The following is a 13715-nucleotide window of genomic DNA, read 5'->3' as shown; positions in this document are numbered from 1 at the left end:
ATGTTGAAGGTGTCTGAATATATTTTGGTTTGACTGTATCTATTTGATAAATGAAGTTAACCAACTAACATTATACATACCCTTTTGGTTTCTGTACCCAATATTTAAAAAATTTACAAATGTAATAAAAATATAGGTATCGGCATCGGTATCGGCAAGTACCAAAAATAAAAGTATCGGTATCGGGCGAGTACTGGAAAAAGTGGTATCGGTGCATCCCTAATGGAAAGAAACAGAAAAGGAAAAGGATCAAAAGAAAAATTAAAGAAAGGGGAAGAAAAAGAAAGGAAAAAACAGAAACTGGAAAAGAAAAGGAAAACAAAACAAGAAAAAGAAACAGAAAAAGCAAGTAAAGAAAACAGAAAAATTTGGAAAGGAAATAAGAAAAGGGAGAAGACAAGATAACTTTTAAAGAAAAGATAACAAGGGAAGGAATGTAATGGAAAGAAACAGAAAAGGAGGGATATAAAGTATAGGAAACAAGAAGCAGTAGAAGAAGAAAATGAGGAAAGAGAACAGAAAAAGAAAGGAAAGAAACAAGGTAAAAAGGAAAGGACAATGAAACTAAATAAGAGAAAGAAAAGGAAAGAGAAGAGAAAAAGGAATGGAAAAGTAAGTGTTTGTTCTTATGAGCGTTTATGTGAATTGAGTGATGCAGTGCACTATATTCTGCAGTGCATACTATACTTTAAAGTGCATGCTAGCTTTGTAATGCATGCTAGACTACTGTTTGTAGTGCATACTTGACTGTAGTACTGTACATACATGTTTATGAGAGAGAACGTAGCCTTTGTGTTAGAGCTGTGCAGATAAACCACAGTTCAGTACAGGATGTAGACAGATGTAAGATGTACCTGTGCAGGTTTGCACGGAGCTACTGCTGGAAGTAGTGATGTTCCTCTTCACTGGAACTTTACCTGCCTGGACAGGTACACCGCAGCTCAGAGTGTAACTGTTCTCAGAGTCTAAATCACACACACGCACATAGAAAAAAACGTTTAAACAGATGTTCCAGGTCCAGGTGCTGCATGCACCGGAGTAATGTTTTGTAGTGCGTGTGTATGATGTATGTGTGTGTGAGTGGAGAGGGTTGGCTGTCAGGATGACAGAGTATTGGGAATTTGTCTAGAGAGTCATTGGCCTGACTTCGGCCTTGCCACAAATCGTCCAATGGCAGGCTGAATATTTCTGTTGGCGTGAGGCTACAGACCCCGGGTGAACAGGATTAAAAGAGGTTTTATACAGCTTTAGTGCTCACTGTGTGAACCCGAGGAGACCATTAACACACATGTACAGAGAATCCAAAAGTCATAAACACACACACACACACACACACACACACACTCACAAAGATAAATACTCATATACTCAGATTCACATGGATCTTATTTACAGATGAAAATATGATTTTATTCATTTGATTTATTCTAGTACTTACTATTAGGACACACTTAAGTGTTAAGACAATTCAACATCTTTAGAAGGACTTTGAGTTGTAGCAAGCTTTATTCTCATACAGTTCCTGTTCCAGTTTTTGCTCATTCCATCAGACTCTTCATCATCCTAATGATTCAGATTTGCTTTGTTTAGTGCATTAAATATGCATCATGGCTAAAACCAAGACTGACCCTAAGGCACATGTGATATAAGGTTTGAACCACTAGAGGGCAGCAGAGGGCAACGACTGTTTGCGCCAATAACCATAAATGAAGTGCTTAATCTACATAAATAATTTCCTTTTAGATGCGTGACATTTACAATATAGAATGTGCATTTTTTAAGTTTAACAAATCAAACTGCACTCAATGTATCCGAAAACAACACAGAATCACATGCTGTTCAACTAAGTTCCACAGAAATCCCAAAAAGTGAGGTACTAGCCTGCCAGGAAAAGGGCGTTTGACGGACAGGACAGCGAACACACATCTCCTCCACCTGTCTTGATGCAGCTGAGCTGAGCGCGAGGTGCTGGCTTCCCATTCGGGAGGCATTTTACCGCCTCTGAGGGACAAGCGAGGTACGGTTACCATGGAAACGGCAAACATTATGGGATATTTCATGATGAGGAACAAACGGAGGACTTACCAACACAGTCTTTCTTGTTCCAGTGGAGCTTATGTCCAGGAGGACACACACACTCGTAACTGCCCAGTGTGTTCAAGCAGCCGTATTCACAGCTCCCGTTATTAATGCTGCACTCGTCAATATCTGTCACACACAGGTGTCAGTTCATCCATCAGAATGTGACTTTTGATATTTAAAAGAGTGAGAACCATTGGCTGGTTTCGAGATTTTGAACTCACCACCACAGTGTGTGAGGCCATAGAGACTGTAACCTTTGTGACACACACACTCAAAGCTTCCCGGGTAGTTGATGCAGATGTGGTCACATGTCCTCTCAAAGGAGCACTCGTCAATATCTACAGAAGAGGAAACAAAGCACACAATATCATTAAAGCAATCACTTGTGTGTAATAATTTCCTGGCTTGAAGTAAAAATGGTGATTTCATCAGGATCCTTGGATACTCACCATCAGTATCCTAAAAGAGAAACTCTTTGGCTTTTTTAGAGTAGTGTGAATTCAGTCACTTGAACCATGTAATGTAAATGTGGCCTAAGTGATAAGATTTTTATCACCTAAAAATAGGTGACAAAATACCATAGACTTTAAAAACAAAACAAAAAACATAGCAATGAAAGAGAGAGATCCGTGCCATATCTAGAGCCCAAATTATGGTGACCAGACTCTTTAGGATTGGACCAGAAAGCAACCATCCAGAACACCATAGCAACACCCTAGCAACCACCCAGAAAACCATAGCAGCCACATAGCATCTACCCTGAAAACTTTAGAAACCATCTAGAAACCACACTGATCACTCTAGCAACGTTAATCACCCAGAACACCCTAGAAGCTACTGTGAAACCACCTAGCAACCACCCTGATCACTCTAGCAGCATTCTAACAATCACCAAGAATACTGCATAGCATAGTGAGCTGCATAGCAACTACCCCTTAAACCCTAGAAACCCCCTAGCAATCATATTAAACTTCCTAACAACCACACAGCAACTACCCTGAACACACTCGAAACCACCAGGCAACCATCCTAATAGTGACATAGAAAGTGCATAGCAACTAACCTGAACACCCACTCAGAACACCTTAGTAACCAAACAGAAACAGCCTGGCAACTGTCCACAACTCCCTAGCATCACTGCTGTCAAAATGTTTAAAAAAAGTTAACTTTACTGTTACACCCACGCCAGACTAGCAGCTATTTTCCCCCTGATAGATCGTCTGTCATCAAGAGAATAAAAAAAGCTGTCAAAATGTTTAAAAAAAGTTAACTTTACTGTTACACCCACACCAGACTAGCAGCTATTTTCCCCCTGATAGATCGTCTGTCATCAAGAGAATAAAAAAGCAAATAAATAATTAAAAACTAAAAGTGTAGCTTTAAAAATAAAGCAAGGGATAATACACAAATAGAGATAAGAATGACAAAAAGAAAGACGGATAGATCATCTTAGCAGAGCTGGTGCAGCCAAAACATAGCGATTCACCAACACATCCCTCAATAAAAACACATACACACCCCACACATTGATAGCCAGGAATAGGGTGGTGTGGTGTTTTGGTTTAGCTTAATAAAATAATTTCTGTTTGTACTCCCACTCGTGCTCCGACATGCTTTCAGGAATCTGCCACCATTCACCTCCAGTAAACTCAACTAAACACATACACATCTCATACGACACAAAACGGTTACCAGCATCCCAACTAAACAACAGCCAGCCCATGAGGTGCTTTTGATGAGGAGGTTTGGGGCAGTGTGTGAAGACAGCTTCTCTATCCACAAGTCACCCAATGTAGGCATCATTGGTTTTAAATATTAGTCTACCCAAAATGTAAATTCTTCAAATGAAAATGAAGATGTTTTGCAGAATATTAATGCTGTTCTTTTCCATAAAAAACAGCAGGCGGTGAACAGTGAGTGTCAAGCTCCAAAATTGAAAAAAAAGAACCACAAAACTATACTTGCACTATTTTCCAAATCTTTTTAAGTTGTATGATGGCTTTGTGCGATAAACAGACAGATATTCAGAAAGATTCATAGACAGTCGTTATTCAGAAAAATGTCAAGCTGTTGTTGTGCAAGTATGACTGCAATTTGAGAGCTGCAGCAGAGAGGAAGAATTTAACAACCTACCTAAATTTATGAATAAAACAAATATATAATATAATTTTTAGTCATGTATGTTACTTTAATACTTTTATTGTTAGTTTTGAAGCTTTAAGTTGTTGTATGTATAAGAGCAGCCGGACATTTTGCTAAGCATCTCCTTTTTTTTCTTCAACAGAAGAAAACTACAGTGGAGAGGAAGATGTTCAACTCAATAAAAAACAACATTTAGGTCCATTCTGGTACTTTTTGATACTTTTTATTGATACTGAGCTTGAAGTTGTATTAAGTAATATAAGAGCAGCTTGAACATTTTGCTAAGTATCTCCTTTTTTGTTCCATAGAAGAAAGCAAGCCATAAGGCAGAATTTTTATTTTGGGGTCAACAATCCCTTTAAGGCAAATCTTAAAGTGTAATAGTAAAAGACCCATGTACATCTAAAACATTTGTAAATCCACCCAGAAAGCAGAAACAGTACGTAGTGTGAAAGGTGACTCACCTTGACAGGTGCGTTCGTTAGTCAGGAGTTTGTGTCCTTTCTGACAGCTGCACTCAAAACTGCCCACCGTGTTCCGGCAGAAATGATCACATCCTCCATTATTCTCCAAACATTCATCGATGTCTGCAGAGAAGAGGAAGAGATAATGATAATAATGGTGAAAAACACTGATATGGGGGTGTAAAACCAGTACACGTATTCTCATAAACAGCTTTTTGGATATATAAACGGTTATCCTAAACAGGCAGCCACATACATACCTTCACAACATCATCTTAAATATATCAGCCAACCCTGGCACGCAGTCCACAAACCCAATAAAAGCTAATCCCGTCAACAAATGTGTAGGAAACTGTGTGTGTGTGTGTGTGTGTGTGTGTGTGTATATATGTGAATTTTGGGGTTTCCTCTGCAGTTATTTCAGTAGCTGTAGCAAACACACGTTGGCTCAGGTTTGCACTAATATTAACTGAACTGAGGTGGGACAGAAAGTTTGCACTAAGCTTAAGACCACAGATACACATGCTATCTGAACATGGGGCGGCACCATTACATGAGGCAGGTAACGTGCCAATTTACACAAATCAACAAGTCATTATGGTTTCATTTTATTCAGATTCAAATTTTAATATTAAATAATCACATTTAAACTAACAGGCATGCATTAAATTGACTGTGAATACATGATATACATTGATAATAATAATAATAATAAAATGTTTCTTAAATAACAGATCAGCATATTAGAATGATTTCTGAAGTATCATGACCATGAAGCCCATGAAGAGTAATGATGAATGAAAATTCAGCTTTGCCATCACAGATATAAATTATGTTTTAAAATATATTAAAATAGAACAACTATCTTAAATTGTAATAATATTTCACAATATTACTGTTTCTTTTAACATTAGTATTAACGTTTCTGTATCTTTGATCAAATAAATGCAGCCTTGATGAACATAAGACACTTATTTCAAAAACATTAAAAAAAACTTAGGACCCAAACTTTTGAACGGTATAAGATATAAGATCTGTATAACGATATAAGATCTGTAGCATACTTTTAAAATGAATTATTTAGAAAGAAAAACTGAAACATGTAGAGTACAAAAGTCTGAGATCACTAGTGAAAAAAAAAATCATTTTATATCAAACTTTCTTTGTTTTAAATACATCAAAATGATAAAACTCCCTGTTTTTTTAAGGTTTAAATTAGAATTTGAATAGCAAATTTTCAATATGATCTCAGACTTCTGGATCCAACTGTATTTAGTAGACTTTAACAGGTAACCTTAGTTATCAAATGCCAAATAGTTGTACAACTCTATGCTAAAAGTTACACTGTGTCAGCTAGATTGAAAAATATATGAATCACTCTCTTTTAAACACAGAAACTGGAACTATACATCATTTGATTTATATGATTATATGATTATATGCTTCCTGTTTTCAGCATCCATCATTCAAACTGGAGCTGTGACCACAATTTCCCTGTTGGCTTTAAAATCCACATAATCTTACACATCTTACACCACCTAAATCATTAATCTTTACAGCTCTGCAACACACACAGTTTGAATAGAATAGAATAGAAATATTAACCAGACTGTGAATACATGATATACATTGATAATAATAATAATAATAAAATGTTTCTTAAATAACAGATCAGCATATTAGAATGATTTCTGAAGTATCATGACCATGAAGCCCATGAAGAGTAATGATGAATGAAAATTCAGCTTTGCCATCACAGATATAAATTATGTTTTAAAATATATTAAAATAGAACAACTATCTTAAATTGTAATAATATTTCACAATATTACTGTTTCTTTTAACATTAGTATTAACGTTTCTGTATCTTTGATCAAATAAATGCAGCCTTGATGAACATAAGACACTTATTTCAAAAACATTAAAAAAAACTTAGGACCCAAACTTTTGAACGGTATAAGATATAAGATCTGTATAACGATATAAGATCTGTAGCATACTTTTAAAATGAATTATTTAGAAAGAAAAACTGAAACATGTAGAGTACAAAAGTCTGAGATCACTAGTGAAAAAAAAAATCATTTTATATCAAACTTTCTTTGTTTTAAATACATCAAAATGATAAAACTCCCTGTTTTTTTAAGGTTTAAATTAGAATTTGAATAGCAAATTTTCAATATGATCTCAGACTTCTGGATCCAACTGTATTTAGTAGACTTTAACAGGTAACCTTAGTTATCAAATGCCAAATAGTTGTACAACTCTATGCTAAAAGTTACACTGTGTCAGCTAGATTGAAAAATATATGAATCACTCTCTTTTAAACACAGAAACTGGAACTATACATCATTTGATTTATATGATTATATGCTTCCTGTTTCAGCATCCATCATTCAAACTGGAGCTGTGACCACAATTTCCCTGTTGGCTTTAAAATCCACATAATCTTACACATCTTACACCACCTAAATCATTCATCTTTACAGCTCTGCAACACACACAGTTTGAATAGAATAGAATAGAAATATTAACCAGGAATTAATCAGTCTATTTTCTGTCTACCTGTTCAGGTTAACACACTCTATAGTCATAGTTGACAATGCCCATTATATTAATAAATCATCAGAATCTCTGCATTGAAAAGATGTTGTCTAGGAGCTTGATAGCTAGTATAACATCATGCTGATTCATTAACAGAGTAAAAACATTAATGCACAAATGACATAATGGAATATTTAACAGTGATTTAGCATTCACACTTCCCGAAAACACTCACACGCAAACATGCACTTTATTCCAATGGCTCCTTAGCGCAGGCAGGGGGCTAATGATATTCCACATAATGAAGTTTAATGGGACTAAATAAGCTTTGAGTTTAAGCAAAACATTGGACATTTTTCACATCTGTAAATGATAATCAACTGCAGGGACGGTGAGAGGCTGAGAGGATTCATCTACATCGATTTTCGATCGGAAACGAGGAGAGTAAACACACACAGCAGTCAGAAACGTCTTTAAAAAAACAAGTGCTATGCTAACCTGATCCGATTCGAAAGCAAGCAAGCTCGCAAGAAGATTGTGGAATCCCCATGAGCTCCGGAGCGAACGGCTGTACTCAAGGATGTGTGTAGCCTTACCAAATATTTAGAGCAAAAAGCTATTAAAATTAATGCATTTGTGGAAACATGAACCTCTACAAATAAGTTGGGACAGTTTTCAACAAAAGGAACGTTTTTGCAGATCGTTTTCAGGCTGCTCACCTCAGGCTAGCTAATCTCTGAGAAATGCGCCGTTGAATGCGCCAGTGTATTTTTTGGAGATTTAAATGGCCTGTTTTATTTGCTTTGTTCATAAAGGGATTTTGCCATGTAATAACACAGGCGCTGCATGTCCAGAGCCGCCAGGAAAAACCAGCGTGATTTCGCCCCCGACACTAAAACTCTTCGGAGCGTGCGGGGGTCCGTCGGGGCATCTCGGTGTCATCCGAGGTGATGCCGACTGGCTGCTATTGTGCGGATTACTGGGCTCGGCATGTATTAATACAAATGGATCCTCTGTGCCAGAGCTCACTGTCCCGATTACAGAGAGAACTGGAGATCTGATGGAGAAAACAGGCCTGCTGTATGACCCTTACCAGCTCTACAGTAGACTTTACACAGTGCTGACTGGTAACTGTGAGGACAGGTAAGCATTCTGAAAAGACCCTAACAGCATAAGATCTGGTCAGAACAACACTGCATATTTATCAAGAATCACCTACTTAGACAGGTGGAGATCAGACAATCACAGATCATAACAACAGAGCAGCATCTTTGCAAAAGTCCTACAGACAATACAGAAAAATAGCAAAAAAAAAATAAAGTAAAATAAAATAACTAATAATAAAATAAAATAAAAAATTGCATTATTTTATTTTACAATTCAATTAACCAATTCAAAAGTAAACCTAATTCAGAAAAACAAAGCATAATATAAAGTTTTGCTCATGGGTATCTTAGTTAATAAGTTCCTCAAACAAAACTGAATATCTTTAAGATTTAAATTTTACTTACCTGAACAACTTAAAATTAAGTAATTATAGTGCATGCAAAAACCAACTTTCCCCCCCCAAAATTTATATATTTAAAAAAAAAACTTTTCCCACATATTTCTGTAAAATTAAATAAACTCTTATTAATTTATTAATTTACATTTTATAATAATAATAATAATTAGTTGTAGTAGTAGTAGTAGTATTAAAATAATTCATAATAAATATAATCATTACTATTGTTATTATCATTACTGTCAATTATTATACATATTTTAATACTCATACATTATTATTATTATTAATCATTTTGTCTTCATTAATATGTATAATAAAAAATACGGCATCATAATTATAAGAAGAGTTGTTGTTGTTGTTGTTATTATTATTGTTATTACTATAATTGTAACGGGAAGTCAGACTCGATACACAGGTGAGTTAGAATCAAACAGACAGGTTTATTGTTCATGATGGAGATGATCAAAGACTTTGTGAGTATTGCAGACTTAGAGTCTGGAACGGACTTGAAGAGGATACTGACAGTTATATTATTGATTACCAGGTCGGAGGGAGACGGAGAGGATCGGGGTGTTTCCAGGAGCCGGTGTAACAGAGCTGGATGCAGGTAAGTAGACGGAGCACACACACACAGGAACACACGAGGGAACCACAGGAGATCAAGGAGTCGTGGAACAACAGAGAAGTATAATAGCGCATAGGTTTGAGTCCTTTTCCACTTGGGAGACCAGACGATGTGGCTGTGTGAACTGTGTGTTCTTATAGTGCTGTGTGGGTGATTGGTGAATGACAGTCAGGTGTGTGTGATTAGTATTCCGGTGATTGTGAGCGCTGATAGGTGAAAGAGCCTGGCGTGTCCGTGACAATAATAATTATTATTAGACTTATTATTAATATTTTATTATTATTAGCATTAGCATTAGCATTATTATTTTACAAGTAATAATAATAATATACAATGCCATTCATAAACTAATATATTTAATTTAACTCAATTTGTTTTATTGCGCACAAATCAGTGGACATTTTTCTAAAGGGGGAAATAGAGTAATTAAATGAGACTCAAAGTTAAAGTGATAATTGGCAACGATAGATTCATGGTTAGATAGCATGGTTATTGCTAGTCAGCTATACTAGCAGCAGAACAGCAGTAATCAGCATGGTTAACAAATGCTAAACTCTCCTTCCAAACCATTTCAGCCCCAAACACGCAAATATGCAGGCCAGCGGAGACGTGCCTGGGGTACCATCAGCCGGACCGAAGAAACACACACACACACACACACACACACACACACACACACACACAGAGATATGAGCACATGCACACAAGATAAACTGTTCGTTCCCATAATTCATTTCCCCCCATGACACCGTACACACACACCTTCTAATCAAACATCTGGAAACTGTTCGCAGTCATTTCAATCACTCTCTCTATCCTCCCTTGCTCTCCCTCTCGCTCGATATGTTCCCGCGTGCGATCGAGTTTGTGTCTGTCAGCGAGCTGGCCGGGCTCTCCTGTCTGTCATCGCAGACGAAGGGCCTTTTATCAAATTCAGGCATTTAAACATGCCCTAAATAGTTTATATTGAAATGCTTATGTTACAGAGACAAGATGGGGCAGCTCCCTGCGAGACCACTCAGTGAGGAGGGGAAAGAAAGTGTGAGAGAAATAAAGTGAAGACGACAGTGGAAAAATAAGGAAAGGTCATTCGTAGACATTTACACGCACCCACACACACTTATTATAGCAGCGTGATCTGAATGAGATGCACTTTTCTGTTTAGCCTGTGGTTAACGTTGGTAAAAGTGCAGAGTTGCCTGGGTTATTACACAAGTGGCACTTGTGTCTTTTCTGTTATGCACAACATTTACATCCCAATTACATATGAAGGATGACATTGAACAATAACATTATTGTGCTTTCATCTATTCCAGCCTCCACAGATTTAAATCTAACCCAATTGCCATCAGTTAAATAGTCTGTTAAAGATGTACTGTTTGGTCATTTCAATAATTTAAATAATTCAATTTAAATAAGTAAAAAATATTATTTTATTTTATATTTTCAAATGTTATTATTATTATTTTTTTTAATGTAATACATGATTGTATATTCCTGTATAAATACATTTAGGCAATACACATAGCTTGATTCACACTAGATAAAAAAATAAAAATAAAAAAAACATAAAATTGGGCAATCATTATTGAACTCAAAGTCTGTTAGGGGTGTATCCTACCTCCAGCCATTCAGCTTTATGTCAGAGGCATCAGAGCATAATATGTTGATATGGACAATCAAAAGGATGCTTGACAAACACTGTTTACTTACACTCTGGACCTCAAGATCCACTTTCCTACAGAGATTAGCTCTAACCTGGATTAAACACACTTACCTGCAGCTTGTTCAGGTGTGTGTGATGAGGGTTGGAGCTAAACTCTGCAGGAAAGTGGATCTCGAGGTCCAGAGTTGAGGACCCCTGGTCTAGGTTGTCAGATCTAACGCTCACAGTTAGAGTAGGGTTGTGACGGTGAGGAAATTTTCCCACCGGTTAATCGACGTGTGACCACACCGGTAATACCGGTATCACCGTTGGGGTGGGGGTGTTAGTTCGTTTGAGTTTCCTTCTTTTCTTAGCTTTCAAATGGCTTGTAAAAGTGCATTTTACTTTCACTTTCGAATTATTTAAATTTAATTTAATTTAATTTAATCATTCAATTGCCGCAATTCGGCATCAAGCAATTGTTCGTTTGATTTTTCCCTCTTTTCCTTGGATTTCTTGGCTTTCAAATAGCTTGAAAAAGTGCCGTGCGCGTTTTACTTTCACTTTCAAATTAGCGGCAATTCGGCTTTGATTCAATTCAAGCAACAACGTCAAACTCATAACTTTTATTAACAAAACGAATAAAAATACACCATATAGGCCTATGCCTAATAAAATAACAAATTACTTAGGCTACACAAAGTTTAAATAGGTATATAAAACTGCAAAAACAAAAAGAAAATCTCCTCACGTTATAAATAAAATCGGACTCCTGCTCTGTTGTGCACTGTCGTTCATGCACGGTTCGGCACGCTGCATTGAGCGTTTCGTTTTTAAAAGTGTCTGTCCTCTAACTGAACTAGGCTAAATGATTTTGCTGTCTATCGCAGCAAGCCTAAGTTAGAGTCCAATGTAACATCCTTTAGGTGGATGCTCGGCTCTGTTTTTGCACCCTTGTTCTTGATTACATGCTATTTTTACAGAGTTCACTAACAGGCAGTAATAAGCGGTCACTGGTACAGCACACCTGTGATAACTGACCTGAAAGTATGTGTGTGAGTGCATGAGTGTGTGTGTGATAAATGGTGTGTCAGTGAACAGATCTAAGGCCTTGTGCTGGATTTATGAAGGCAGACCCTCAGGCGGGCCTAATTATTAGGGCGGGTCACAGCCGAACCAGACCAACATCCATCTTACAGTACAAACACAGAGATACACAAAACACGCTAACACAATACACCCCTCTAATGCCATCATATTAAAACACAAAAAAGTACAAGATAAAAAAGTGGGAAATTTTAAAGATGTTGTAAAATTGAACTTCATTTCTATTAGTTTTAAAGCTGGCAAACTCCTAAAAAGTCGACAAAATTAACCTTTCAATGCTGATAAAAACAGTTTAAACCAGCCTAGAATGGTTGGCTGTTCTATCGGCTGGTTTTAAAAGGGTTTCAGCCACTTAACAGTTTGTCCTCATTGGGACACCATTCTAAACCAGCTTTTTTTTTACTTCCTTATATATTTTTTCTAGATAAATTTACAGTATTTCTACTGTACTGTACTTGCACATAAACTTGCATATGCAATTTTTTTTCAGTAGCAAATCATTCTTATTGGCTGTGATGCAAACGAAAGCCTCTTAAATTATTCACAAAAAAAGGGTTTCGCCCAAACTTCCTGTTTCAACAGGAAATACATCAGCACAGAAAAGAAAGGTCTAACCTTCTAACCTCAGGATGGCGCTATGATTGTGTTTATATGTGTGTGTGGTTTTGTATGACAGCCTCACTAATCAACAGCGGTGTGAAGTAACAAATTACAAATACTCACGTTACAGTAATTTTACTTTTTTGAGTAGTTTAAAAATTGTGTACTTTTACTTTTACTTGAGTACATTTTAAGTGACGTATCGGTACTTTTACTCTGCTATTTTCCTCCGTTTGTGGTCGTTACATGCTTATTTTAATTTTATTTTTTATCCATCAACGTGATTGGATAGAGAGATAGTAATAGGTCACGTGACTTTCGTCAAATCAAATTGTGCATAGAAAACTTTAACCGCCAACTGTTTATCATGGCTGCTGGAAGTGCATTCTTCAAGCATAAATTCAGTCGCAACTTCCTCTAACTTAATATGTTGAGGTAAATTTCGGATTTCTGCTTACTAAATGATTTGTACAGTGTTAACTCTCGCAAGTGCCACGTTCGGTAAATTCCCACTCACTTATGAGACGCGCGATCTGCGCTGCCACGTCTCTCTCTCGCGTGCGTTCTGCAGCAGTCACTTGGATAAGTAGTTGTTGCTTGTTGAACTTGTTGACATTTGATGAGTTTGAGCGCGTGATGCGCGCTGTGAAAAAGTGTGTTGGAAACACAAATTGAGGACCAAATCTGCACCTTATTGATGACCCGTGGCATTAATATACTGCATCTGTGCCAGCGCGTGATGTAATAAAACTGCAGCTCGTTAATTAACGTTTTTTATTTATTTATCCATTTTATACAATCCGCCTTCATTTAGCAAGTGCACTCGCGCATAAACAATTTTCAAGTTCAACACTTTTTGTTCCGTTCAGTTGTGGATGCTGCTGATTCACCGAGACCGCCGCGGCTCAGCAAAGAGGTATGCGTGTGTGTGTGTGTGTGTGTGTGTGTTTTCCTTTGAAAAAGTTTCCCCAGAAATAACTCGCTATTTAATGCATTTTTCCT

General features: G+C 36.8%; 1 protein-coding gene across 6 annotated transcripts in view; it reads right to left on the bottom strand.

Annotated features, from left to right (window-relative positions):
• LOC107743513 (signal peptide, CUB and EGF-like domain-containing protein 1) overlaps positions 1 to 13715 on the bottom strand; it is a 78831-nt gene that overhangs the window by 8204 nt on the left and 56912 nt on the right. For all 6 annotated transcript variants that reach the window (XM_016556758.1, XM_016556787.1, XM_016556793.1 and 3 more), the window contains 5 exons: positions 4689 to 4811; positions 2304 to 2420; positions 2086 to 2208; positions 1882 to 2001; positions 855 to 965 (listed from right to left, as the gene is read on the bottom strand). In XM_016556758.1, coding sequence (XP_016412244.1) covers positions 855 to 965; positions 1882 to 2001; positions 2086 to 2208; positions 2304 to 2420; positions 4689 to 4811 — 594 coding nt within the window. The remainder of the gene's footprint in view (positions 1 to 854; positions 966 to 1881; positions 2002 to 2085; positions 2209 to 2303; positions 2421 to 4688; positions 4812 to 13715) is intronic.

The sequence above is a fragment of the Sinocyclocheilus rhinocerous genome, unplaced genomic scaffold (assembly GCF_001515625.1).
Source record: "Sinocyclocheilus rhinocerous isolate Xijiao unplaced genomic scaffold, SAMN03320098_v1.1 scaffold551, whole genome shotgun sequence".
Classification (NCBI taxonomy): domain Eukaryota; kingdom Metazoa; phylum Chordata; class Actinopteri; order Cypriniformes; family Cyprinidae; genus Sinocyclocheilus; species Sinocyclocheilus rhinocerous.
This window is presented reverse-complemented; position numbering and strand designations above follow the sequence as displayed.